This window comes from Anomaloglossus baeobatrachus, unplaced genomic scaffold (assembly GCF_048569485.1).
Source record: "Anomaloglossus baeobatrachus isolate aAnoBae1 unplaced genomic scaffold, aAnoBae1.hap1 Scaffold_464, whole genome shotgun sequence".
Taxonomy (NCBI): Eukaryota; Metazoa; Chordata; class Amphibia; order Anura; family Aromobatidae; genus Anomaloglossus; species Anomaloglossus baeobatrachus.
The window spans coordinates 120,153-143,077 of record NW_027443981.1 but is presented as its reverse complement, the minus strand read 5'-3'; the positions used below and the strand labels follow the sequence as shown (position 1 = coordinate 143,077).

General features: G+C 51.6%; 1 protein-coding gene across 1 annotated transcript in view; it reads left to right on the top strand.

Annotated features, from left to right (window-relative positions):
• The window catches only part of LOC142280932 (rho guanine nucleotide exchange factor 3-like), a 42,193-nt gene that overhangs the window by 13,996 nt on the left and 5,272 nt on the right, over positions 1-22,925 (top strand). Inside the window, exons 3-6 of the mRNA XM_075332798.1 lie at positions 9,254-9,307; positions 18,814-18,921; positions 19,007-19,168; positions 19,268-19,330. Coding sequence (XP_075188913.1) covers positions 9,254-9,307; positions 18,814-18,921; positions 19,007-19,168; positions 19,268-19,330 — 387 coding nt within the window. The remainder of the gene's footprint in view (positions 1-9,253; positions 9,308-18,813; positions 18,922-19,006; positions 19,169-19,267; positions 19,331-22,925) is intronic.

Below are 22,925 nucleotides of genomic sequence, written 5' to 3'. Positions count from 1 at the left end.
TTCCTTTGTGATACTCTCTGCAGAGCTTTGTATCTAATCCTTTCCTATGTGATACTCTGCAGAGCTTTGTATCTAAGCCTTTCCTATGTGATACACTCTCAGAGCTTTGTATCTAATCCTTTCCTATATGATACTCTGCAGAGCTTTGTATCTAAGCCTTTTCTATGTGATACTCCGCAGAGCTTTGTATCTAAGCCTTTCCTATGTGATACTCTCTGCAGAGCTTTGTATCTAATCCTTTCCTATGTGATACTCTGCAGAGCTTTGTATCTAAGCCTTTCCTATGTGATACTCTGCAGAGCTTTGTATCTAAGTTTTTCCTATGTGATACTCTCTGCAGAGCTTTGTATCTAAGTCTTTCCTATGTGATACTCTCTGTACAGCTTTGTATCTAAGCCTTTCCTATGTGATACTCTCTGCAGAGCTTTGTATCTAAGCCTTTCCTATGTGATACTCTCTGCAGAGCTTTGTATCTAAGCCTTTCCTATGTAATACTCTGCAGAGCTTTGTATCTAATCCTTTCCTATATGATACTCTGCAGAGCTTTGTATCTAAGCCTTTCCTATGTGATACTCTCTGCAGAGCTTTGTATCTAAGCCTTTCCTATGTGATACTCTGCAGAGCTTTGTATCTAAGCCTTTCCTGTGTGATACTCTCTGCAGAGCTTTGTATCTAAGCCTTTCCTATGTGATACTCTGCAGAGCTTTGTATCTAAGCCTTTCCTATGTGATTCTCTGCAGAGCTTTGTATCTAAGCCTTTCCTATGTGATACTCTCTGCAGAGCTTTGTATCTAAGCCTTTCCTATGTGATACTCTCTGCAGAGCTTTGTATCTAAGCCTTTCCTATGCGATACTCTCTGCAGAGCTTTGTATCTAAGCCTTTCCTATGTGATACTTTGCAGAGCTTTGTATCTAAGCCTTTCCTATGTGATACTCTGCACAGCTTTGTATCTAATCCTTTCCTATATGATACTCTGCAGAGCTTTGTATCTAATCCTTTCCTATGTGATACTCCCTGCAGAGCTTTGTATCTAAGCCTTTCCTATGTGATACTCTCTGCAGAGCTTTGTATCTAAGCCTTTCCTATGTGATACTCTCTGCAGAGCTTTGTATCTAAGTTTTTCCTATGTGATACTCTCTGCAGAGCTTTGTATCTAAGCCTTTCCTATGTCATACTCTGCAGAGCTTTGTATCTAAGCCTTTCCTATGTGATACTCCCTGTAGAGCTTTGTATCTAAGCCTTTCCTATGTGATACTCTGCAGAGCTTTGCATCTAATCCTTTCCTATATGATACTCTGCAGAGCTTTGTATCTAATCCTTTCCTATGTGATACTCTGCAGAGCTTTGTATCTAAGACTTTCCTATGTGATACTCTGCAGAGCTTTGTATCTAATCCTTTCCTATGTGATACCTTCTGCAGAGCTTTGTATCTAATCCTTTCCTATATGATACTCTGCAGAGCTTTGTATCTAATCCTTTCCTATGTGATACTCTGCAGAGCTTTGTATCTAATCCTTTCCTATGTGATACTCTGCAGAGCTTTGTATCTAAGCCTTTCCCATGTGATACTCTCTGCAGAGCTTTGTATCTAAGCCTCTCCTATGTGATACTTTGCTGAGCAGGGGTACTAAGCCTCTCAGTGGTTGTTGGGTCAGTCTCCTCACAAAAAAAAAAAAAAAATCAACCATTGGGGCTCACAATCTAAAGTCCCTATCAGTATGTTTTTGGAGTGTGGGAGGAAACCGGAGGAAACCCCCGCAAACACGGGGAGAACATACAAACTCCTTGCAGATGTTGTCCTTGGTGGGATTCGAACCCAGGACCCCAGCGCTGCAAGGCTGCAGTGCTATCCACTGAGCCACCGTGCCGCCCCCTCACCCCGGCCTTCTCTCTCAGCACTAAACTCCTTGTACTTCTGTGTCTTGCTCAGTGGTGGTCGGGCTCAGCCTTCTCACCTCGGCTGTGTCTCTGAGCACTGAACGCCTTGTACTTCTATGTCTTGCTCAGTGGTGGTCGGGCTCAGCCTCCTCACCTCGGCTGTGTCTCTGAGCACAGAACACCTTGTACTTCTATGTCTTGCTCAGTGGTGGTCGGGCTCAGCCTCCTCACCTCGGCCATGTTTCTGAGCACTGATCACCTTGTACTTCTATGTCTTGCTCAGTGGTGGTCGGGCTCAGCCTCCTCACCTCGGCCATGTTTCTGAGCACTGATCACCTTGTACTTCTGTGTCTTGCTCAGTGGTGGTCGGGCTCAGCCTCCTCACCTCGGCTGTGTCTCTGAGCACTGAACACCTTGTACTTCTGTGTCTTGCTCAGTGGTGGTCAGGCTCAGCCTCCTCACCTCGGCTGTGTCTCTGAGCACTGATCACCTTGTACTTCTGTGTATTGCTCAGTGGTGGTCGGGCTCAGCCTCCTCACCTCGGCTGTGTCTCTGAGCACTGAACGCCTTGTACTTCTATGTCTTGCTCAGTGGTGGTCGGGCTCAGCCTCCTCACCTCGGCTGTGTCTCTGAGCACTGATCACCTTGTACTTCTGTATCTTGCTCAGTGGTGGTCGGGCTCAGCCTCCTCACCTCGGCTGTGTCTCTGAGCACTGATCGCCTTGTACTTCTGTATCTTGCTCAGTGGTGGTCGGGCTCAGCCTCCTCACCTCGGCTGTGTCTCTGAGCACTGATCACCTTGTACTTCTGTGTCTTGCTCAGTGGTGGTCGGGCTCAGCCTCCTCACCTCGGCTGTGTCTCTGAGCACTGAACGCCTTGTACTTCTATGTCTTGCTCAGTGGTGGTCGGGCTCAGCCTCCTCACCTCGGCTGTGTCTCTGAGCACTGATCACCTTGTACTTCTGTATCTTGCTCAGTGGTGGTCGGGCTCAGCCTCCTCACCTCGGCTGTGTCTCTGAGCACTGATCGCCTTGTACTTCTGTATCTTGCTCAGTGGTGGTCGGGCTCAGCCTCCTCACCTCGGCTGTGTCTCTGAGCACTGATCACCTTGTACTTCTGTGTCTTGCTCAGTGGTGGTCGGGCTCAGCCTCCTCACCTCGGCTGTGTCTCTGAGCACTGAACGCCTTGTACTTCTATGTCTTGCTCAGTGGTGGTCGGGCTCAGCCTCCTCACCTCGGCTGTGTCTCTGAGCACTGATCACCTTGTACTTCTGTGTCTTGCTCAGTGGTGGTCGGGCTCAGCCTCCTCACCTCGGCTGTGTCTCTGAGCACTGATCACCTTGTACTTCTGTGTCTTGCTCAGTGGTGGTCGGGCTCGGCCTCCTCACCTCGGCTGTGTCTCTGAGCACTGAACGCCTTGTACTTCTGTGTCTTGCTCAGTGGTGGTCGGGCTCAGCCTCCTCACCTCGGCTGTGTCTCTGAGCACTGAACGCCTTGTACTTCTGTATCTTGCTCAGTGGTGGTCGGGCTCGGCCTCCTCACCTCGGCTGTGTCTCTGAGCACTGAACGCCTTGTACTTCTGTGTCTTGCTCAGTGGTGGTCGGGCTCGGCCTCCTCACCTCGGCTGTGTCTCTGAGCACTGAACGCCTTGTACTTCTGTGTCTTGCTCAGTGGTGGTCGGGCTCAGCCTCCTCACCTCGGCTGTGTCTCTGAGCACTGAACGCCTTGTACTTCTGTATCTTGCTCAGTGGTGGTCGGGCTCAGCCTCCTCACCTCGGCTGTGTCTCTGAGCACTGATCGCCTTATACTTCTGTATCTTGCTCAGTGGTGGTCGGGCTCAGCCTCCTCACCTCGGCTGTGTCTCTGAGCACTGATCACCTTGTACTTCTGTGTCTTGCTCAGTGGTGGTCGGGCTCAGCCTCCTCACCTCGGCTGTGTCTCTGAGCACTGAACGCCTCGCATTTCCGGCCTCCGGGAGGCTGCAGCTCTGTAATATGACAGCTCTGGAGGATAATGGCTTCCTGGTCTTCCTATTAGCAACAAAGCAATAGATGGATCTGTGATCGCTTTGTATCTAATGTATCTAATTCTTTCCTATGTGATACTCTGCAGAGCTTTGTATCTAAGCCTTTCCTATGTGATGCTCTCTGCAGAGCTTTGTATCTAAGCCTTTCCTATGTGATACTCTGCAGAGCTTTGTATCTAAGCCTTTCCTGTGTGATACTCTCTGCAGAGCTTTGTATCTAAGCCTTTCCTATGTGATACTCTGCAGAGCTTTGTATCTAAGCCTTTCCTATGTGATACCTTCTGCAGAGCTTTGTATCGAAGCCTTTCCTATGTGATACTCTGCAGAGCTTAGTATCTAATCCTTTCCTATGTGATACTCTGCAGAGCTTTGTATCTAATCCTTTCCTATGTGATACTCTGCAGAGCTTTGTATCTAAGCCTTTCCTGTGTGATACTCTCTGCTGAGCTTTGTATCTAAGCCTTTCCTATGTGATACTCTGCAGAGCTTTGTATCTAATCCTTTCCTATGTGATACCTTCTGCAGAGCTTAGTATCTAATCCTTTCCTATGTGATACTCTGCAGAGCTTTGTATCTAATCCTTTCCTATGTGATACTCTGCAGAGCTTTGTATCTAAGCCTTTCCTGTGTGATACTCTCTCCTGAGCTTTGTATCTAAGCCTTTCCTATGTGATACTCTGCAGAGCTTAGTATCTAATCCTTTCCTGTGTGATACTCTCTGCAGAGCTTTGTATCTAAGCCTTTCCTATGTGATACGCTGCAGAGCTTTGTATCTAATCCTTTCCTATGTGATACTCTGCAGAGCTTTGTATCTAAGCCTTTCCTATGTGATACTCTGCAGAGCTTTGTATCTAAGCCTTTCCTATGTGATACTCTCTGCAGAGCTTTGTATCTAAGCCTTTCCTATGTGATACTCTGCAGAGCTTTGTATCTAAGCCTTTCCTATGTGATTCTCTGCAGAGCTTTGTATCTAGGCCTTTCCTATGTGATACTCTCTGCAGAGCTTTGTATCTAAGCCTTTCCTATGTGATACTCTCTGCAGAGCTTTGTATCTAAGCCTTTCCTATGTGATACTCTGCAGAGCTTTGTATCTAAGCCTTTCCTATGTGATTCTCTGCAGAGCTTTGTATCTAAGCCTTTCCTATGTGATACTCTGCAGAGCTTTGTATCTAAGCCTTTCCTATGTGATACTCTCTGCAGAGCTTTGTATCTAAGCCTTTCCTATGTGATACTCTCTGCAGAGCTTTGTATCTAAGCCTTTCCTATGTGATACTCTGCAGAGCTTTGTATCTAAGCCTTTCCTATGTGATTCTCTGCAGAGCTTTGTATCTAAGCCTTTCCTATGTGATACTCTGCAGAGCTTTGTATCTAAGCCTTTCCTATGTGATACTCTCTGCAGAGCTTTGTATCTAAGCCTTTCCTATGTGATTCTCTGCAGAGCTTTGTATCTAGGCCTTTCCTATGTGATACTCTGCAGAGCTTTGTATCTAAGCCTTTCCTATGTGATACTCTGCACAGCTTTGTATCTAAGCTTTTCCTATGTGATACTCTCTGCAGAGCTTTGTAGCTAAGCCTTTCCTGTGTGATACTCTGCAGAGCTTTGTATCTAAGCCTTTCCTATATGATACTTTGCAGAGCTTAGTATCTAAGCATTTCCTATGTGATACTCTGCAGAGCTTTGTATCTAATCCTTTCCTATGTGATACTCCCTGCAGAGCTTTGTATCTAAGCCTTTCCTATGTGATACTCTCTGCAGAGCTTTGTATCTAAGCCTTTCCTATGTGATACTCTCTGCAGAGCTTTGTATCTAAGTTTTTCCTATGTGATACTCTCTGCAGAGCTTTGTATCTAAGCCTTTCCTATGTCATACTCTGCAGAGCTTTGTATCTAAGCCTTTCCTATGTGATACTCCCTGTAGAGCTTTGTATCTAAGCCTTTCCTATGTGATACTCTGCAGAGCTTTGCATCTAATCCTTTCCTATATGATACTCTGCAGAGCTTTGTATCTAAGACTTTCCTATGTGATACTCTGCAGAGCTTTGTATCTAATCCTTTCCTATGTGATACCTTCTGCAGAGCTTTGTATCTAATCCTTTCCTATGTGATACTCTGCAGAGCTTTGTATCTAAGCCTTTCCTATATGATACTCTGCAGAGCTTTGTATCTAAGCCTTTCCCATGTGATACTCTCTGCAGAGCTTTGTATCTAAGCCTCTCCTATGTGATACTTTGCTGAGCAGGGGTACTAAGCCTCTCAGTGGTTGTTGGGTCAGTCTCCTCACCCCGGCCTTCTCTCTCAGCACTAAACTCCTTGTACTTCTGTGTCTTGCTCAGTGGTGGTCGGGCTCAGCCTTCTCACCTCGGCTGTGTCTCTGAGCACTGAACGCCTTGTACTTCTATGTCTTGCTCAGTGGTGGTCGGGCTCAGCCTCCTCACCTCGGCTGTGTCTCTGAGCACAGAACACCTTGTACTTCTATGTCTTGCTCAGTGGTGGTCGGGCTCAGCCTCCTCACCTCGGCCATGTTTCTGAGCACTGATCACCTTGTACTTCTATGTCTTGCTCAGTGGTGGTCGGGCTCAGCCTCCTCACCTCGGCCATGTTTCTGAGCACTGATCACCTTGTACTTCTGTGTCTTGCTCAGTGGTGGTCGGGCTCAGCCTCCTCACCTCGGCTGTGTCTCTGAGCACTGAACACCTTGTACTTCTGTGTCTTGCTCAGTGGTGGTCAGGCTCAGCCTCCTCACCTCGGCTGTGTCTCTGAGCATTGATCACCTTGTACTTCTGTGTATTGCTCAGTGGTGGTCGGGCTCAGCCTCCTCACCTCGGCTGTGTCTCTGAGCACTGAACGCCTTGTACTTCTATGTCTTGCTCAGTGGTGGTCGGGCTCAGCCTCCTCACCTCGGCTGTGTCTCTGAGCACTGATCACCTTGTACTTCTGTGTCTTGCTCAGTGGTGGTCGGGCTCAGCCTCCTCACCTCGGCTGTGTCTCTGAGCACTGATCACCTTGTACTTCTGTGTCTTGCTCAGTGGTGGTCGGGCTCGGCCTCCTCACCTCGGCTGTGTCTCTGAGCACTGAACGCCTTGTACTTCTGTGTCTTGCTCAGTGGTGGTCGGGCTCAGCCTCCTCACCTCGGCTGTGTCTCTGAGCACTGAACGCCTTGTACTTCTGTATCTTGCTCAGTGGTGGTCGGGCTCGGCCTCCTCACCTCGGCTGTGTCTCTGAGCACTGAACGCCTTGTACTTCTGTGTCTTGCTCAGTGGTGGTCGGGCTCGGCCTCCTCACCTCGGCTGTGTCTCTGAGCACTGAACGCCTTGTACTTCTGTGTCTTGCTCAGTGGTGGTCGGGCTCAGCCTCCTCACCTCGGCTGTGTCTCTGAGCACTGAACGCCTTGTACTTCTGTATCTTGCTCAGTGGTGGTCGGGCTCAGCCTCCTCACCTCGGCTGTGTCTCTGAGCACTGATCGCCTTGTACTTCTGTATCTTGCTCAGTGGTGGTCGGGCTCAGCCTCCTCACCTCGGCTGTGTCTCTGAGCACTGATCACCTTGTACTTCTGTGTCTTGCTCAGTGGTGGTCGGGCTCAGCCTCCTCACCTCGGCTGTGTCTCTGAGCACTGAACGCCTCGCATTTCCGGCCTCCGGGAGGCTGCAGCTCTGTAATATGACAGCTCTGGAGGATAATGGCTTCCTGGTCTTCCTATTAGCAACAAAGCAATAGATGGATCTGTGATCGCTTTGTATCTAATGTATCTAATTCTTTCCTATGTGATACTCTGCAGAGCTTTGTATCTAAGCCTTTCCTATGTGATGCTCTCTGCAGAGCTTTGTATCTAAGCCTTTCCTATGTGATACTCTGCAGAGCTTTGTATCTAAGCCTTTCCTGTGTGATACTCTCTGCAGAGCTTTGTATCTAAGCCTTTCCTATGTGATACTCTGCAGAGCTTTGTATCTAAGCCTTTCCTATGTGATACCTTCTGCAGAGCTTTGTATCGAAGCCTTTCCTATGTGATACTCTGCAGAGCTTAGTATCTAATCCTTTCCTATGTGATACTCTGCAGAGCTTTGTATCTAATCCTTTCCTATGTGATACTCTGCAGAGCTTTGTATCTAAGCCTTTCCTGTGTGATACTCTCTGCTGAGCTTTGTATCTAAGCCTTTCCTATGTGATACTCTGCAGAGCTTTGTATCTAATCCTTTCCTATGTGATACCTTCTGCAGAGCTTAGTATCTAATCCTTTCCTATGTGATACTCTGCAGAGCTTTGTATCTAATCCTTTCCTATGTGATACTCTGCAGAGCTTTGTATCTAAGCCTTTCCTGTGTGATACTCTCTCCTGAGCTTTGTATCTAAGCCTTTCCTATGTGATACTCTGCAGAGCTTTGTATCTAATCCTTTCGTATGTGATACCTTCTGCAGAGCTTTGTATCTAATCCTTTCCTATGTGATACTCTGCAGAGCTTAGTATCTAATCCTTTCCTGTGTGATACTCTCTGCAGAGCTTTGTATCTAAGCCTTTCCTATGTGATACGCTGCAGAGCTTTGTATCTAATCCTTTCCTATGTGATACTCTGCAGAGCTTTGTATCTAAGCCTTTCCTATGTGATACTCTGCAGAGCTTTGTATCTAAGCCTTTCCTATGTGATACTCTGCAGAGCTTTGTATCTAAGCCTTTCCTATGTGATACTCTCTGCAGAGCTTTGTATCTAAGCCTTTCCTATGTGATACTCTGCAGAGCTTTGTATCTAAGCCTTTCCTATGTGATTCTCTGCAGAGCTTTGTATCTAGGCCTTTCCTATGTGATACTCTCTGCAGAGCTTTGTATCTAAGCCTTTCCTATGTGATACTCTCTGCAGAGCTTTGTATCTAAGCCTTTCCTATGTGATACTCTGCAGAGCTTTGTATCTAAGCCTTTCCTATGTGATTCTCTGCAGAGCTTTGTATCTAAGCCTTTCCTATGTGATACTCTGCAGAGCTTTGTATCTAAGCCTTTCCTATGTGATACTCTCTGCAGAGCTTTGTATCTAAGCCTTTCCTATGTGATTCTCTGCAGAGCTTTGTATCTAAGCTTTTCCTATGTGATACTCTGCAGAGCTTTGTATCTAAGCTTTTCCTATGTGATACTCTGCTGAGCTTTGTATCTAATCCTTTCCTATGTGATACTCTCTGCAGAGCTTTGTATCTAATCCTTTCCTATATGATACTCTGCAGAGCTTTGTATCTAAGCCTCTCCTATGTGATACTCTGCAGAGCTTTGTATCTAAGCCTTTTCTATGTGATACTCTGCAGAGCTGTGTATCTCAGCCTTTTCTGTGATACTTAATAGCCTTTAGTCATCTCTGTTTTTCGGTTGCAGCTGAAGAGGAGGAATCGGGGAGAACGAGCCCCGGCCCAGGTAACGGAAGAGAAGGTGAGTGACCGAGCGCGGGGGGCTGCGTTATTAACCCTTTCTTTATTCATTATCGGGTACAGTCGGCCCCTTCCCGGGGACACGGCTCGTGTTGTTTGGATTTTTGCCCCTCTAATCCATTTTTCTCTGAGATAAGCGGTACTAGTGGCCTCTGGCAGCCCCCCAGCCTCCTGATGGCCATGCTTATTGGGTCACATCCTTGAATCTTTGGGTTTATGGGGTCTTAGCCTTGAATCTTGGGGTTTATGGGGTCTTAGCCTTGAATCTTGGGGTTTATGGGGTCACATCCTTGAACTTTGGGGTTTATGGGGTTACATCCCTGAATCTTTGGGTTTATGGGGTCACCTCCTTGAACCTTATGGTTTATGGGCTCATATCCTTGAACCTTGCAGTAAATGGCCTCACCTCCTTGAACCTTTGGGTTTCTGGGGTCACATCCTTGAATCTTGGGGTTTATTGGGTCACATCCTTGAACCTTAGGGTTTATGGTGTCACTTCCTTGAATCTCGGGGTTTATTGGGTCACATCCTTAAATCTTGGGGTTTATGAGGTCATATCCTTGAATCTTGGGATTTATAAGGTTACCTCCTTGAATCTTGGGATTTATGGGGACACCTCCTTGAATCTTGGGGTTTATGGGGACACCTCCTTGAACACTTCCCTCTGAGGGCTGGTGTCCCTGGGGAGGATGGGTTGGCAGACCTCTCTAGGACGGTTGCGGCCTGCACACTCTCGGGCCTCCATGCTCTCGGGCCTGCACGCTCTCGGGCCTGCACGCTCTCGGCCCTGCACGCTCTCGGGCCTGCACGCTCTCGGGCCTGCACGCTCTCGGGCCTGCACGCTCTCGGGCCTTGTCACAAACCACCGGGGGGGTCACTCAGAAATCCCCCGCGCTGGCTACCAGTACGTCACAATCGGGGGGTAACAAGTGGGGGTCACCCCTCCTTTATACCTCCCGACCGACAGACAGAGCACGTGACGCGCTCTCTAGCGCCCCTCTTATAGTCAGGCCAATTATGGAATTGCCCGACAATAAGCAAGGAGGCCGCTATACTACTTATGCCGATTATTGAAGGGTCCCCGGTGAGAGTAAGGTATATATTCCCCCGACCTCCGCGGGCGGAATATATAATATCTTCCCGAATCTCACTGGCCTCCCCACAATAATCCTTGGCACAACTCGCTGCCACCAACCGCTTCACGGTAACTATTAGCCGAACACACAGACGTGGGATTCAAGATCGAGATAACAGAACAGCCCAAGATTAATTATATAATTTAATCGCCTAAAGCACACTAGAAACTACAATATATACAATAGGGAATCTACAGAATATACATATGTCAGAGTACAGTTACAATCAAAGCATGTTTTACAAACAGGTATGCAATTCAATCAGTTACCTTGTGCGTCTGGCCACAGGGGGGCGCTGTAGACCAGGTTTCCAGGAACTCCCACAGATGTTTCCTACACGTGCCCCCAGCGAGAAGAACCTTGGAAAATGGCCGAAGTAGGGTTATCAACCTGGGCAGATCCAGGTCCCCTCCTACCTTAGTGACCTCACAGGGAAGCACTGCCACTCCCCCTGCATGGATCAGAATTATCCAGCAAAGGGGATTTTGGCTATAACTTTGCCTGGGAGCGTCGTAGGCAGACGCCAATGCTCTCATTGTGACAGTTATGAATTTAGCTACAGAACGAGGGGACTCATGACCTGTCTACGAGTTCCCATATGGCTGATATCACGCCTGGGGCATTTCCCAATGTCCTGCTCCCATAAAAAGGGGGTGCCGGCATCGTCCACATGCGGAGACACCATTTTTATGGTTGCCATATTTATCGGAAATATGGCTTGCGAGATATGAACCATTTTTTACTGGAGTCGTTCTGTCTGGCTATTTCCAGAGCCTTGCTAATTAGATAGCAGCTCCTACTACAGGGTGACGGCAGGGAGTCATCCTGTGTCCATTGTCCCAAAGCCACCTAATTTCCATATCACAGGACATGGCCATGGAGTTTGTTGCTAAACCAGTTGTGTGGGGGAAAGGGGGGTTGACACCAGGAGAGGGCTTCCTGACATACTTGAATATCATGATTTATCGTCATCTCTCCGGATTTACTTCACACCTCCCCCCTTTTGAGGGCGCTAGGGGGCAGCACACTCCGGTGTTCCCCCGTGCGCCCGTCCGCGACCTCTCCTTGTCGGGACAGCCCGTCTGCGTTACCGTGGTCACGGCCCCTTTTGTGGCGAATGGTGAAGTTGTATTGCTGGAGCGCAAGGCTCCATCGCAACAATCGCCCATTCGTCCCAGAGACGGTGTGCAACCAGCTGAGGGGATTGTGGTCCGTCTCCACGATGAAGTGGCGCCCGTATAGATAGGGTTGCAGACGCTGCAGGGCCCACACTATGGCCAGGCACTCCTTCTCCATTGTAGAATAGGCCACTTCCCTTGGCAACAGCTTCCTGCTCAGGTACAAGACTGGGTGCTCTTGGCTCGCAGAGTCCACCTGGCTGAGCACCGCACCGAGGCCGAAGTCACTGGCGTCGGTCTGTACTACAAACGGCCGCGTGAAGTCGGCTGCCTGTAGCACGGGCGGGCTGGACAGGGCGTCCTTTAGGGCCTGGAAGGCTGTCTCGCAGTCCACTGTCCAATCGACTGCAGAGGGCAGCTTCTTCTTGGTGAGGTCCGTCAAGGGCTTTGCCAGGCTACTATAGCATGGAACAAACCTCCTATAGTACCCAGCGGTCCCCAAGAAGGACATCACCTGCTTCTTGGTCCTGGGGGTGGGCCAGGATGCGATGGCCTCCACTTTCTCAGGCTCGGGCTTCAGTGTTCTCCCACCTACCCGGTGACCGAGGTACTGGACCTCGCTCATGGCCAGCTGACACTTTCCCGGCTTGATGGTCAAACCTGCCCGGTGGATCCGCCTGAGCACCTGTGCTAGATGCTCTAGGTGGTCCTCCCAGGTGGGACTGAAGACGGCAATGTCATCCAGGTACGCGGCCGCGTACCCTTCAAGTCCCTTGAGCAGGGTGTTGACCATCCGCTGGAAAGTGGCAGGGGCATTCCTCATCCCGAATGGCATCACCGTGGACTCGTACAGTCCAAATGGGGTAATAAAGGCAGAGCGTTCCCTGGCCTTGCGAGTCAGGGGGATCTGCCAATATCCCCGGCTCAGATCCATGATGGTCAGGTACTGAGCCCCGGCCAACTGATCGAGCAGGTCATCGATGCGTGGCATTGGGTACGCATCGGCGACCGTGACAGCATTGAGCCCCCTGTAGTCCACGCAGAACCGAGTGGTTCGGTCCTTCTTAGGGACGAGGACTACAGGCGAGGCCCAAGCGCTGTTGGATGCCTGGATCACCCCCAGCTTCAGCATCTCGTCAATCTCCTGGCGCATGTGTTGCTGCACCTCCAGGGAGACCCGATATGCTGAACGCCGGATCGGGGGATGATCCCCAGTGTCCACGTGATGGACAGCCAAGTCAGTCCTTCCGGGCTGGTTGGTAAACAACCCCCGGAAGGGGTGTAGGGTGGCCCACAGCTGGGACCGTTGGTCCTCCAAGAGCTGGTGGCCAACCTCTACATCCTCAATGGATCCGCCTGCCCTAACCTGGGCTAGCATATCCAAGAGGGTTTCCGCTTCTCCCTCCTCGGGCAGGTTGCACACGGGGAGCGCACATGCCTCCCGCTCATGATGTGCCTTCATCATGTTCACATGGAAGGGCTTCCGCCTTCCACGGGCAGGGTCCAGGGTGACCAGGTACGTCACAGGGTTGAGCTGCTGGTACACGAGGTATGGGCCTTCCCAGGCTGCCTGAAGCTTGTCCTGTGGTACGGGGACCAGTACCCACACCTTTTGACCCACTTGGTAGGTCCTCTCACAAGCGTTCTGGTCGTACCAACGCTTCTGATCGGCCTGGGCTTGAGCCATATTGTCGTGTACCAGTTGCGTCAAGGCCTGCATTTTGTCCCGGAAGCGCATGACATACTCGATGACCGACACTCCAGGGGTGGCCAAATCCCCTTCCCAAGCCTCTTTCACCAGAGCCAGGGGGCCCCGCACACGTCGCCCGTACAGGAGCTCAAACGGTGAGAATCCTGTTGAGGCCTGTGGAACCTCCCGGTAAGCAAATAACAGGTGTGGGAGATACCGCTCCCAGTCACGCCCATGGGAGTCGACCAACATCTTAAGCATCTGCTTCAAGGTGCCATTAAACCGCTCGCACAGGCCATTAGTCTGTGGATGGTACGGGCTGGCCACCAGATGTCGCACCTGGACTTGCTTACAGAGGGCCTCCATCAGCTGGGACATGAATTGGGTCCCCTGGTCAGTGAGCATTTCCTGGGGAAAACCCACTCGGGAGAAAATCTCCAGCAATGCGGTGGCCACCTTGTCAGCCCGAATGGACGACAAGGCCACTGCTTCTGGGTACCGGGTGGCATAGTCCACTACCGTCAGTATGAAGCGTTTCCCGGAGCTGCTGGGGATGGCCAGCGGGCCGACCAGATCCACAGCCACCCTCCTGAAAGGCTCATCGATGATTGGCAGAGATACCAGTGGGGCTTTGGGGCGTGGCCCCGCCTTCCCCACTCTCTGACAGGTTTCACACGAACGGCAGTAGGCAGCCACATCGGCCCCCATTTTTGGCCAGTAGAAATGCTGGTTTAACCTGGCCTTGGTCTTAGCGATCCCTAGGTGTCCGGCCATCGGAATCTCATGTGCGATCCGCAACAACTCCGTCCGGAACGGATAGGGTACCACCAACTGTCGGTCCCTGGGCCACGCCTCCGGTGAACCCTGCTGGACCGTGGCCCGGTACAGCCGTCCTTGGTCCCAGACCACTCGCTCCGGGTCCGAGTCCGAGGGAGGCTGTGCCGCCTGCTCCTTTAGAGCTTTCAGGCTGTCGTCAGCTTCTAACGCTGCCTGAAACTCCTGACTAGATGTGGCCAGAATCGACGAGACTGTCACATCTTCAGTCAGTACCCCGGGACCTGTGTCCTGGCCTCCACCTGACTCGGCTGCCACTTGGTCAGAAGGGGAAGAGCTATCGGACCTCCGGGAGGCCCCTTGGCTTCCAGCACTCCCACTGCGGGTGACAGCGGCCACAGCCGCTGCGACCGTGGGTCGTGCCTGCTCCTCCTCCGTTCCTGACCAAGTCGCCGGTTCAGGCAGACCTACCTGGCTTCCTGACACCCCGGTTGTGGGGGAACCATGCACCGAGATCTTACCTGGGAGCACTTCCGCTCCTGGACCGGCCCCAATCTCACCTGCCTGTTCCCCTCCTGCAGCAACAGAACCCCGCTGTGAAATCTCTGGGGACCCCACATTTGCTGTGGTAGCCCCCACCCCACACACTGGTCCTCCCCCTGCAGCACCCTGCTCTCTGCTTATCCCTGCAGAGGGCAACAGATCCCAGCTCACAGGCTGGTTACTTGTAGAGGCATTGTCACACCTTTCTCTGACCCCCTCCCCTGTCACAGCTGCAGCTGAGTGTGTGTCTATGGTGTCTATGCAAGCGGAAATATCAGAGTTCACTCCCTCCTCCCTTACATCATTCATAGATAACACATTAACATTGTCCGGAGGCATGTCAATACTGGCTGAAGGTTCAGCCCTTGGTTGGGGCCCAAACTGGGAGGTTATCTGCCCCAAATCTGTCCCAAGTAGCACGTTTGCAGGGATCCGATCAGTTACCCCCACCTCCCTCACCCCTCGCCCTGCGCCCCAGTCCACATAAATGTCAGCAACAGGCAGCGCCGGGTCAATGCCTCCAATCCCGGAGACAGCGAGGGTTTTTCCAGGGATCAAGTCTTGGGGGGACACCATCTCAGGCCGCACCAGAGTCACCTCCGAGGCGCTGTCTCGCAGTCCTATGGTCACAGACTGGCCGACGGTGACAGGTTGGAAGCTGTCCAGGGACCTACCACCACCCCCACCCACACAATACACCTTGGGCGGCCCTTGGGACGGGGACGGAGCCGGGGCCTTGGGACGCTGAGGGCACATGGCCTTGAAGTGTCCAGGTAGGTTGCACTGGTGGCACCGTCTTGGCTCTGCCACGGGCCTGGAGAGGGGAGTTGAGGGGGACACCCCCTGCAGTCTAGGGGCAGGTGGGGCAGTCGCAGAGTTCATCTTACCCCCTCTCCAGGTGCTGCTGGTGGCTGCTCTCCTGGCTTCAGGAGCCCGATTGTTGGTGTAGTCATCTGCCAGGGCAGCTGTAGCCGTGGATCCCTTTGGCTTCTGGTCTCGGATGAACTGGCGGAGATCCTCAGGGCAGTTCCACAAGAGTTGCTCCGTGATGAACAAGTCCAGGATCTCCGGTCCGGTGGAAAGCTGCAGGCCTTGGGTCCAGTGGTCGGCAGCTCGGGCAAGTGCCCGCCGGTGGTCAGCCCAGGAGTCCTTTGGTCCCTTCTGCAGCGTCCGGAACTTCTTGCGGTAGGACTCCGGGGTGAGGTTGTACTGTTGGATCAGGGCCCGCTTGATGGTGTCGTAGCCCTGATCCGCCTCAGCAGGCAAGTCCCCAAGGATATCCAGGGCCTTACCCCTTAAACGGGGGGTCAGGTATTTGGCCCACTGGTCCTTGTTCAGATGGTGCTGCAAGCAAGTCCGCTCAAAAGCAGTCAAGAAAGAGTCCAAGTCTCCATCCTTCTCCAGCACTGGGAAGTCCTCAACACGGACCTTTGGAAGTTTGGTGTCTTGAAGGTCACGTGTGGCTGATGAGGGCCGGAGCTGAGCTAGCTGCAGCTGGTAGTCACGCTCTGCCTGGCGCTCTTCACGCGCTGCCTGCCGCTCTGCCCTGCGCTCTGCCATGAGTATCTCGTAGGTATCCCGGTCTCCAGCCTGGAGAAGGGCCATAGCCATTTGAAGAAGGCTATCCGAGCCTCCCAGGCTCGGTGGAATGGCACGTGGTGATCTGCGGCCCGCTGCGGAGCCTGGTGCTTCACTGTCCATTGCAGAGCGGAGGGCTGGCATCTGGCTCGTTGAGGAACCTTGGGCGAGCTCCTCCTCATCTTGTCCAGCAGTCCCAGGTTGTGCGATGTCCTCTGCAGAGCTGTTCTCTGGCGTCGGGCTCCTGGAGGGCTCGTGGACAACCTCCTCATCGTCTCTGGCCTGAGCATCGGCCATTCCTTTGGCTTTGCTCCTGGTGCTATCAGCCATTGTTGCAGACTTTGGTCACTGACACAGAACTGACACCTGATGCCTCCACACACCTTACAGTATCTGCACTCTGACACTCTAGTGTTGAGCTAGTCTGAAGACCCCAGCAGCCACAGCTGCTGCAGGCAGTCTTTAGTGTCTGGGAGTATGGGTCTCACACTCACACACACTATTATCTCGATCCCACCGCTTGCCACCAATATGTCACAAACCACCGGGGGGGTCACTCAGAAATCCCCCGCGCTGGCTACCAGTACGTCACAATCGGGGGGTAACAAGTGGGGGGTCACCCCTCCTTTATACCTCCCGACCGACAGACAGAGCACGTGACGCGCTCTCTAGCGCCCCTCTTATAGTCAGGCCAATTATGGAATTGCCCGACAATAAGCAAGGAGGCCGCTATACTACTTATGCCGATTATTGAAGGGTCCCCGGTGAGAGTAGGGTATATATTCCCCCGACCTCCGCGGGCGGAATATATAATATCTTCCCGAATCTCACTGGCCTCCCCACAATAATCCTTGGCACAACTCGCTGCCACCAACCGCTTCACGGTAACTATTAGCCGAACACACAGACGTGGGATTCAAGATCGAGATAACAGAACAGCCCAAGATTAATTATATAATTTAATCGCCTAAAGCACACTAGAAACTACAATATATACAATAGGGAATCTACAGAATATACAGTTATGTCAGAGTACAGTTACAATCAAAGCATGTTTTACAAACAGGTATGCAATTCAATCAGTTACCTTGTGCGTCTGGCCACAGGGGGGCGCTGTAGACCAGGTTTCCAGGAACTCCCACAGATGTTTCCTACACGTGCCCCCAGCGAGAAGAACCTTGGAAAATGGCCGAAGTAGGGTTATCAACCTGGGCAGATCCAGGTCCCCTCCTACCTTAGTGACCTCACAGGGAAGCACTGCCACTCCCCCTGCATGGATCAGAATTATCCAGCAAAGGGGATTTTGGCTATAACTTTGCCTGGGAGCGTCGTAGGCAGACGCCAATGCTCTCATTGTGACAGTTATGAATTTAGCTACAGAACGAGGGGACTCATGACCTGTCTACGAGTTCCCATATGGCTGATATCACGCCTGGGGCATTTCCCAATGTCCTGCTCCCATAAAAAGGGTGTGCCGGCATCGTCCACATGCGGAGACACCATTTTTATGGTTGCCATATTTATCGGAAATATGGCTTGCGAGATATGAACCATTTTTTACTGGAGTCGTTCTGTCTGGCTATTTCCAGAGCCTTGCTAATTAGATAGCAGCTCCTACTACAGGGTGACGGCAGGGAGTCATCCTGTGTCCATTGTCCCAAAGCCACCTAATTTCCATATCACAGGACATGGCCATGGAGTTTGTTGCTAAACCAGTTGTGTGGGGGAAAGGGGGGTTGACACCAGGAGAGGGCTTCCTGACATACTTGAATATCATGATTTATCGTCATCTCTCCGGATTTACTTCACAGGCCTGCACGCTCTCGGGCCTGCACGCTCTCGGGCCTGCACGCTCTCGGGCCTGCACGCTCTCGGGCCTGCACGCTCTCGGGCCTGCACGCTCTCGGGCCTGCACGCTCTCGGGCCTGCACACTCTCGGGCCTGCACACTCTCGGGCCTGCACACTCTCGGGCCTGCACACTCTCGGGCCTGCACACTCTCGGGCCTGCACACTCTCGGGCCTGCACACTCTCGGGCCTGCACACTCTCGGGCCTGCACACTCTCGGGCCTGCTCTCTGCTGAGCTGTAGTACGGGCTCGTCTTCTTCTCGGACTTCCTGTATGGTGATTACTTTCGCGTTCTTTGGAAGCCTTAAAACCACATCCTCCTAATATCGAAGATAAAGAGCCCGGAGCCTGTGGGTTATTACTGGGCGGCAAAACGCGACATTAATCCATCTGATGGACTTTGTTAGTCATTTGTTACTTTTATGGTTTTGGATCTGTGACTTTTTCAAAACTACAATGCCCAGCATGCCCTGATAGACTGCGGTGGAATTCTGCAAGACCCATGTGGCACATGTTGGAGACTGACACTTGTCCTAAAAATGGCTGTAAACTGCTAAAATCCTCCTAGTTAGGGGCTCAGTGGGACATTGTTACCCAAGAGTAGCGGTAAAATAGTGGCACTACTGTACCCAGCACTGCAAATCATGTTTTTCTATTAAATATTATACCACGTTAATGTGGTATAATATTTTATAGAAAAGCACGATTTTTACTTTTTTTTGTGTGGTACAGTAGTGGGTACGGAGGGCGCCCCAGCTGATGGACACATGTATGATATATTATAGGAAGCAATGAACATTATATCTTATCACCCCTGCAGGAGCCCAGCAACAAGAGGGTTAAACCTGTGACCAAAACATTGTCTGCATCTAGCGCCCCCCAACAAGTGAAAGTCACCCCCTTGAAGAAGCTCAGCTTGTCCATCCAGGTAATGGGGGGCCAAAGCCGCCATCGTTATAGGGTAGGACATGTCTTATGAATTGATCCCCATTCTCCCTTGTACGTCCGCACAGCGCTCCATAGGCAGCCGGAACGAGAACCGCCTGTTCAGCTTCTCTCCGCGGAATCGGAACCGAGATGGCGGCTCTGCAAAGAAGAGAAGCAACAAACTGTGGAGCGAAACGTTTGACAGCGCGGGGGAGGAACTGTGCGCACGAGAGGTTAAGAGGCAAGAGGTGCAGAGCGCTGCAGTGCACACTGCGCAGATTATTACCGCCATACAGCACCGCCCCCGCATGTTACGTGCTGGCGGTCTCATATAATGTGTCCCGCAGGTGATCTTCGAGCTGATGCAGGGGGAGCGGATGCTGGTGGAAGATCTGCACTTGGTAAAGAAGGTAACGTAAGTGTAGGCATTCTTATAGATCCTTAGACATGGAGGAGCCGAATGTGTAAGGAACTCCCCGTGACTCCGGAAAGGCTGACTATAGGCCCTACTATCGACCGACCATCCCCCACCCACCAGGGGGTCTTACCTAAAATCAACACCAAGACTGCGCGACGGATATAAAAGGCCACAACAGCCCCCGTTTATTAAGACCAAAAACATAAACAATATACAAACATTTCAAAACATCCATTGAAGAACATCCGAAAGGAGGGGGTAAGTGAAGGCTGACAAAAAACGTACGATGCAACACCGGCTCCACCACCTACCCCCAGCCGCAACACGCCGCTTCGAGGGCACCTATCCAAATGTTACCCACCCAATGTCCCGCTGAGACTCAACCCAGCAAGGACCTGAATTACCAATTACTTGCACCACCAGGGGTAACCCGCTCCTGCACCGAGTTCCCCCGCCACCTTCTTGTAGTAATGTGCCCCATGCAGGTCCCCTTCTTGTAGTAATCACACACACACACACACACACACTCTATTGAGCCTCAGCTAGCAACACACACACACACACACACACACACACTGTGCAGCCTCAGCTAGCAACACATACACTGTGCAGCCTCAGCTAGCAACACACATACACACACTGTGCAGCCTCAGCTAGCAACACACATACACACATATTGTGCAGCCTCAGCTAGCAACACACACACACACACTGTGCAGCCTCAGCTAGCAACACACACACACACACTGTGCAGCCTCAGCTAGCAACACACACACACTGTGCAGCCTCAGCTAGCAACACACACACACACACACTGTGCAGCCTCAGCTAGCAACACACACACACTGTGCAGCCTCAGCTAGCAACACACACACACTGTGCAGCCTCAGCTAGCAACACACACACACTGTGCAGCCTCAGCTAGCAACACACACACACTGTGCAGCCTCAGCTAGCAACACACACACACTGTGCAGCCTCAGCTAGCAACACACACACACACACACTGTGCAGCCTCAGCTAGCAAAACACACACACACACACTGTGCAGCCTCAGCTAGCAACACACACACACACACTGTGCAGCCTCAGCTAGCAAAACACACACACACACTGTGCAGCCTCAGCTAGCAACACACACACACACACTGTGCAGCCTCAGCTAGCAAAACATACACACACTGTGCAGCCTCAGCTAGCAAAACATACACACATACTGTGCAGCCTCAGCTAGCAAAACACACGCGCACACACACACTCTTTTCAGCCTCAGCTAGCAACACACACACCCTGTGCAGCCTCACCTTGCAACACACACACGTACACACACCCTGTGCAGCCTCAGCTAGCAACACACACACCCTGTGCAGCCTCAGCTAGCAAAACACACCCACACACACCCTGTGCAGCCTCAGCTAACACACACACACACACACACATTGTTCATCCTCAGCTAGCAACACACACACCCTGTGCAGCCTCAGCTAGCAAAACACACGTACACATACACACATACCCTGTGCAGCCTCAGCTAGCAACACACACACTGTTCAGTCTCAGATAGCAACACACACACACCCTGTGCAGCCTCAGCTAATACATACTCTGTTCATCCTCAGCTAGCAACACACACACACACCCTGTGCAGCCTCAGCTAGCAACACACACACACACACCCTGTGCAGCCTCAGCTAGCAACACACACACACCCTGTGCAGCCTCAGCTCACACACACACACACACACACACACACCCTGTGCAGCCTCAGCTAACACACACACACACCCTGTGCAGCCTCAGCTAGCAAAACACACACACACACACACACACACCCTGTGCAGCCTCAGTTAACACACACACACACACACTGTTCAGCCTCAGCTAGCAACAGACACACACCTTGTGCAACCTCAGCTAACACACACACCCCCTGTTCAGCTTCAGCTAGCCACACACACACACACCCTGTGCAGCCTCAGATTGCAAGACTCACACACACACACACCCACCCTGTACAGCCTCAGCTAACACACACACACCCTGTACAGCCTCAGCTAACACACACACACACACACCCTGTGCAGCCTCAGCCACCAACAGAAACACACACACTCAAAAACATTCTTCTCACTTCTCCGTCGGTGGCACGCAGGCACGTGGACCCGGTATTGATCACAGCTGCTGTCACCGCTGAACTTTCTGCCGGCGCGTGCAGAGCAGTTCTCACTGCACAAAAGCCACTGGCCTATCACAGGCAAGTATCTGAGGTCATATGCAGCAGGTGCTTGCCTCTGATTGGCAGGCGGCTGTTATTGCGTTCTGCAGCGAGAACTTCACTTGGCGCGGCAAAGGCAAAACTGTAAGCTGAAATAAATAGCTGGCGGCTGCGGCCCCTGCATCGATCGCAATCTTTACCGGGTCCACGGGCCTGCGGGCCGCAAGAAGCTGCGGGCCGCGTGTTTGAGACCCCTGGCGTAGATCCTGCAGGCCCCATGCACAAAAAATTGTTCAGGTGATGCAACACTGAATCCAAACCCGCCTCCTCCTTAATCACCCATTCCAAAAAATAACTGAACTTTTCGAAGTAATAACAGGAAATGGAACGTCCCATAGGCAAGCAACAATCCACATAAAACGTGTTCTCCCCCCAATACCCCAAAAGGTAACAACTCTCTGGATGTACCGGCAAAAGGCGGAAAGCTGCCTCTGTCTGTTTTTGTCAAAACGGATATAAGATACGAGCTCTGGGTCAATACCGTCATTCACCGACTTCCCGGCAGGATAGGAAATGGTGAATAGGCCGAAACTTATTAGCTTCCTTTTTAGGGACGAGCCCCAACGGGGAAACTATTAAGTTGGGCAACGGAGGGTCATCAAATGGCCCCGCCATACGCCCTAGTTCCACCTCCTTGCATAACTTCTCTGAAATTACTTCTTTATGTAAGCGGGTCGCGGATCTCGCAAGGCTCAACAACTGACGGAATTTTAAAACCAAAACTAAAGCCTTCCCGCAACAATTCCGCCGCCTCCTGGTCGGGGTATCTACTTAAACACGGCACCATCCCATCCACCCTCACCGGAGTCCTCCCTTTTTGAGAAAGACTCTGCGGCCTTCCCTTTTCCCTTCTTGAAACACTTGAGGTAACTATGGGTACCGCCACAGCCCGAACACTCATGCTTAAACCGGCAAGTGGACCCGAAACGACATCCCTTCTCATTGAACTGCCAACATACCCCTTTTTTGGGTCCAGGCGAGGCGACAGATGGCCCCCCGCCGGAATTCCTGGGAAAGGACTGCAGGGCTGACTTCGGTGCAGTCATCAGCCGCATCCACAAACTAATGACCCTGTGATCCCACCTCAGACTAGGCGTAACCGCCTTCCGCTGACGAAACTGCTCGTCGTAGCGTAGCCAAGCCGTCCCCCCATAAGTTCTGTATGCGTCATGTATGGAATCCAAATAACAAAAAAGCGCCGAACAGTTGTCAGGGGCCTTTTCCCCTACTACGCTAGCCAATATCGCAAAAGCTTGCAGCCAGTTCGGAAACGTGCGTGGAATGAGCCGATAACGCCGCCGCTCTTCCTCAC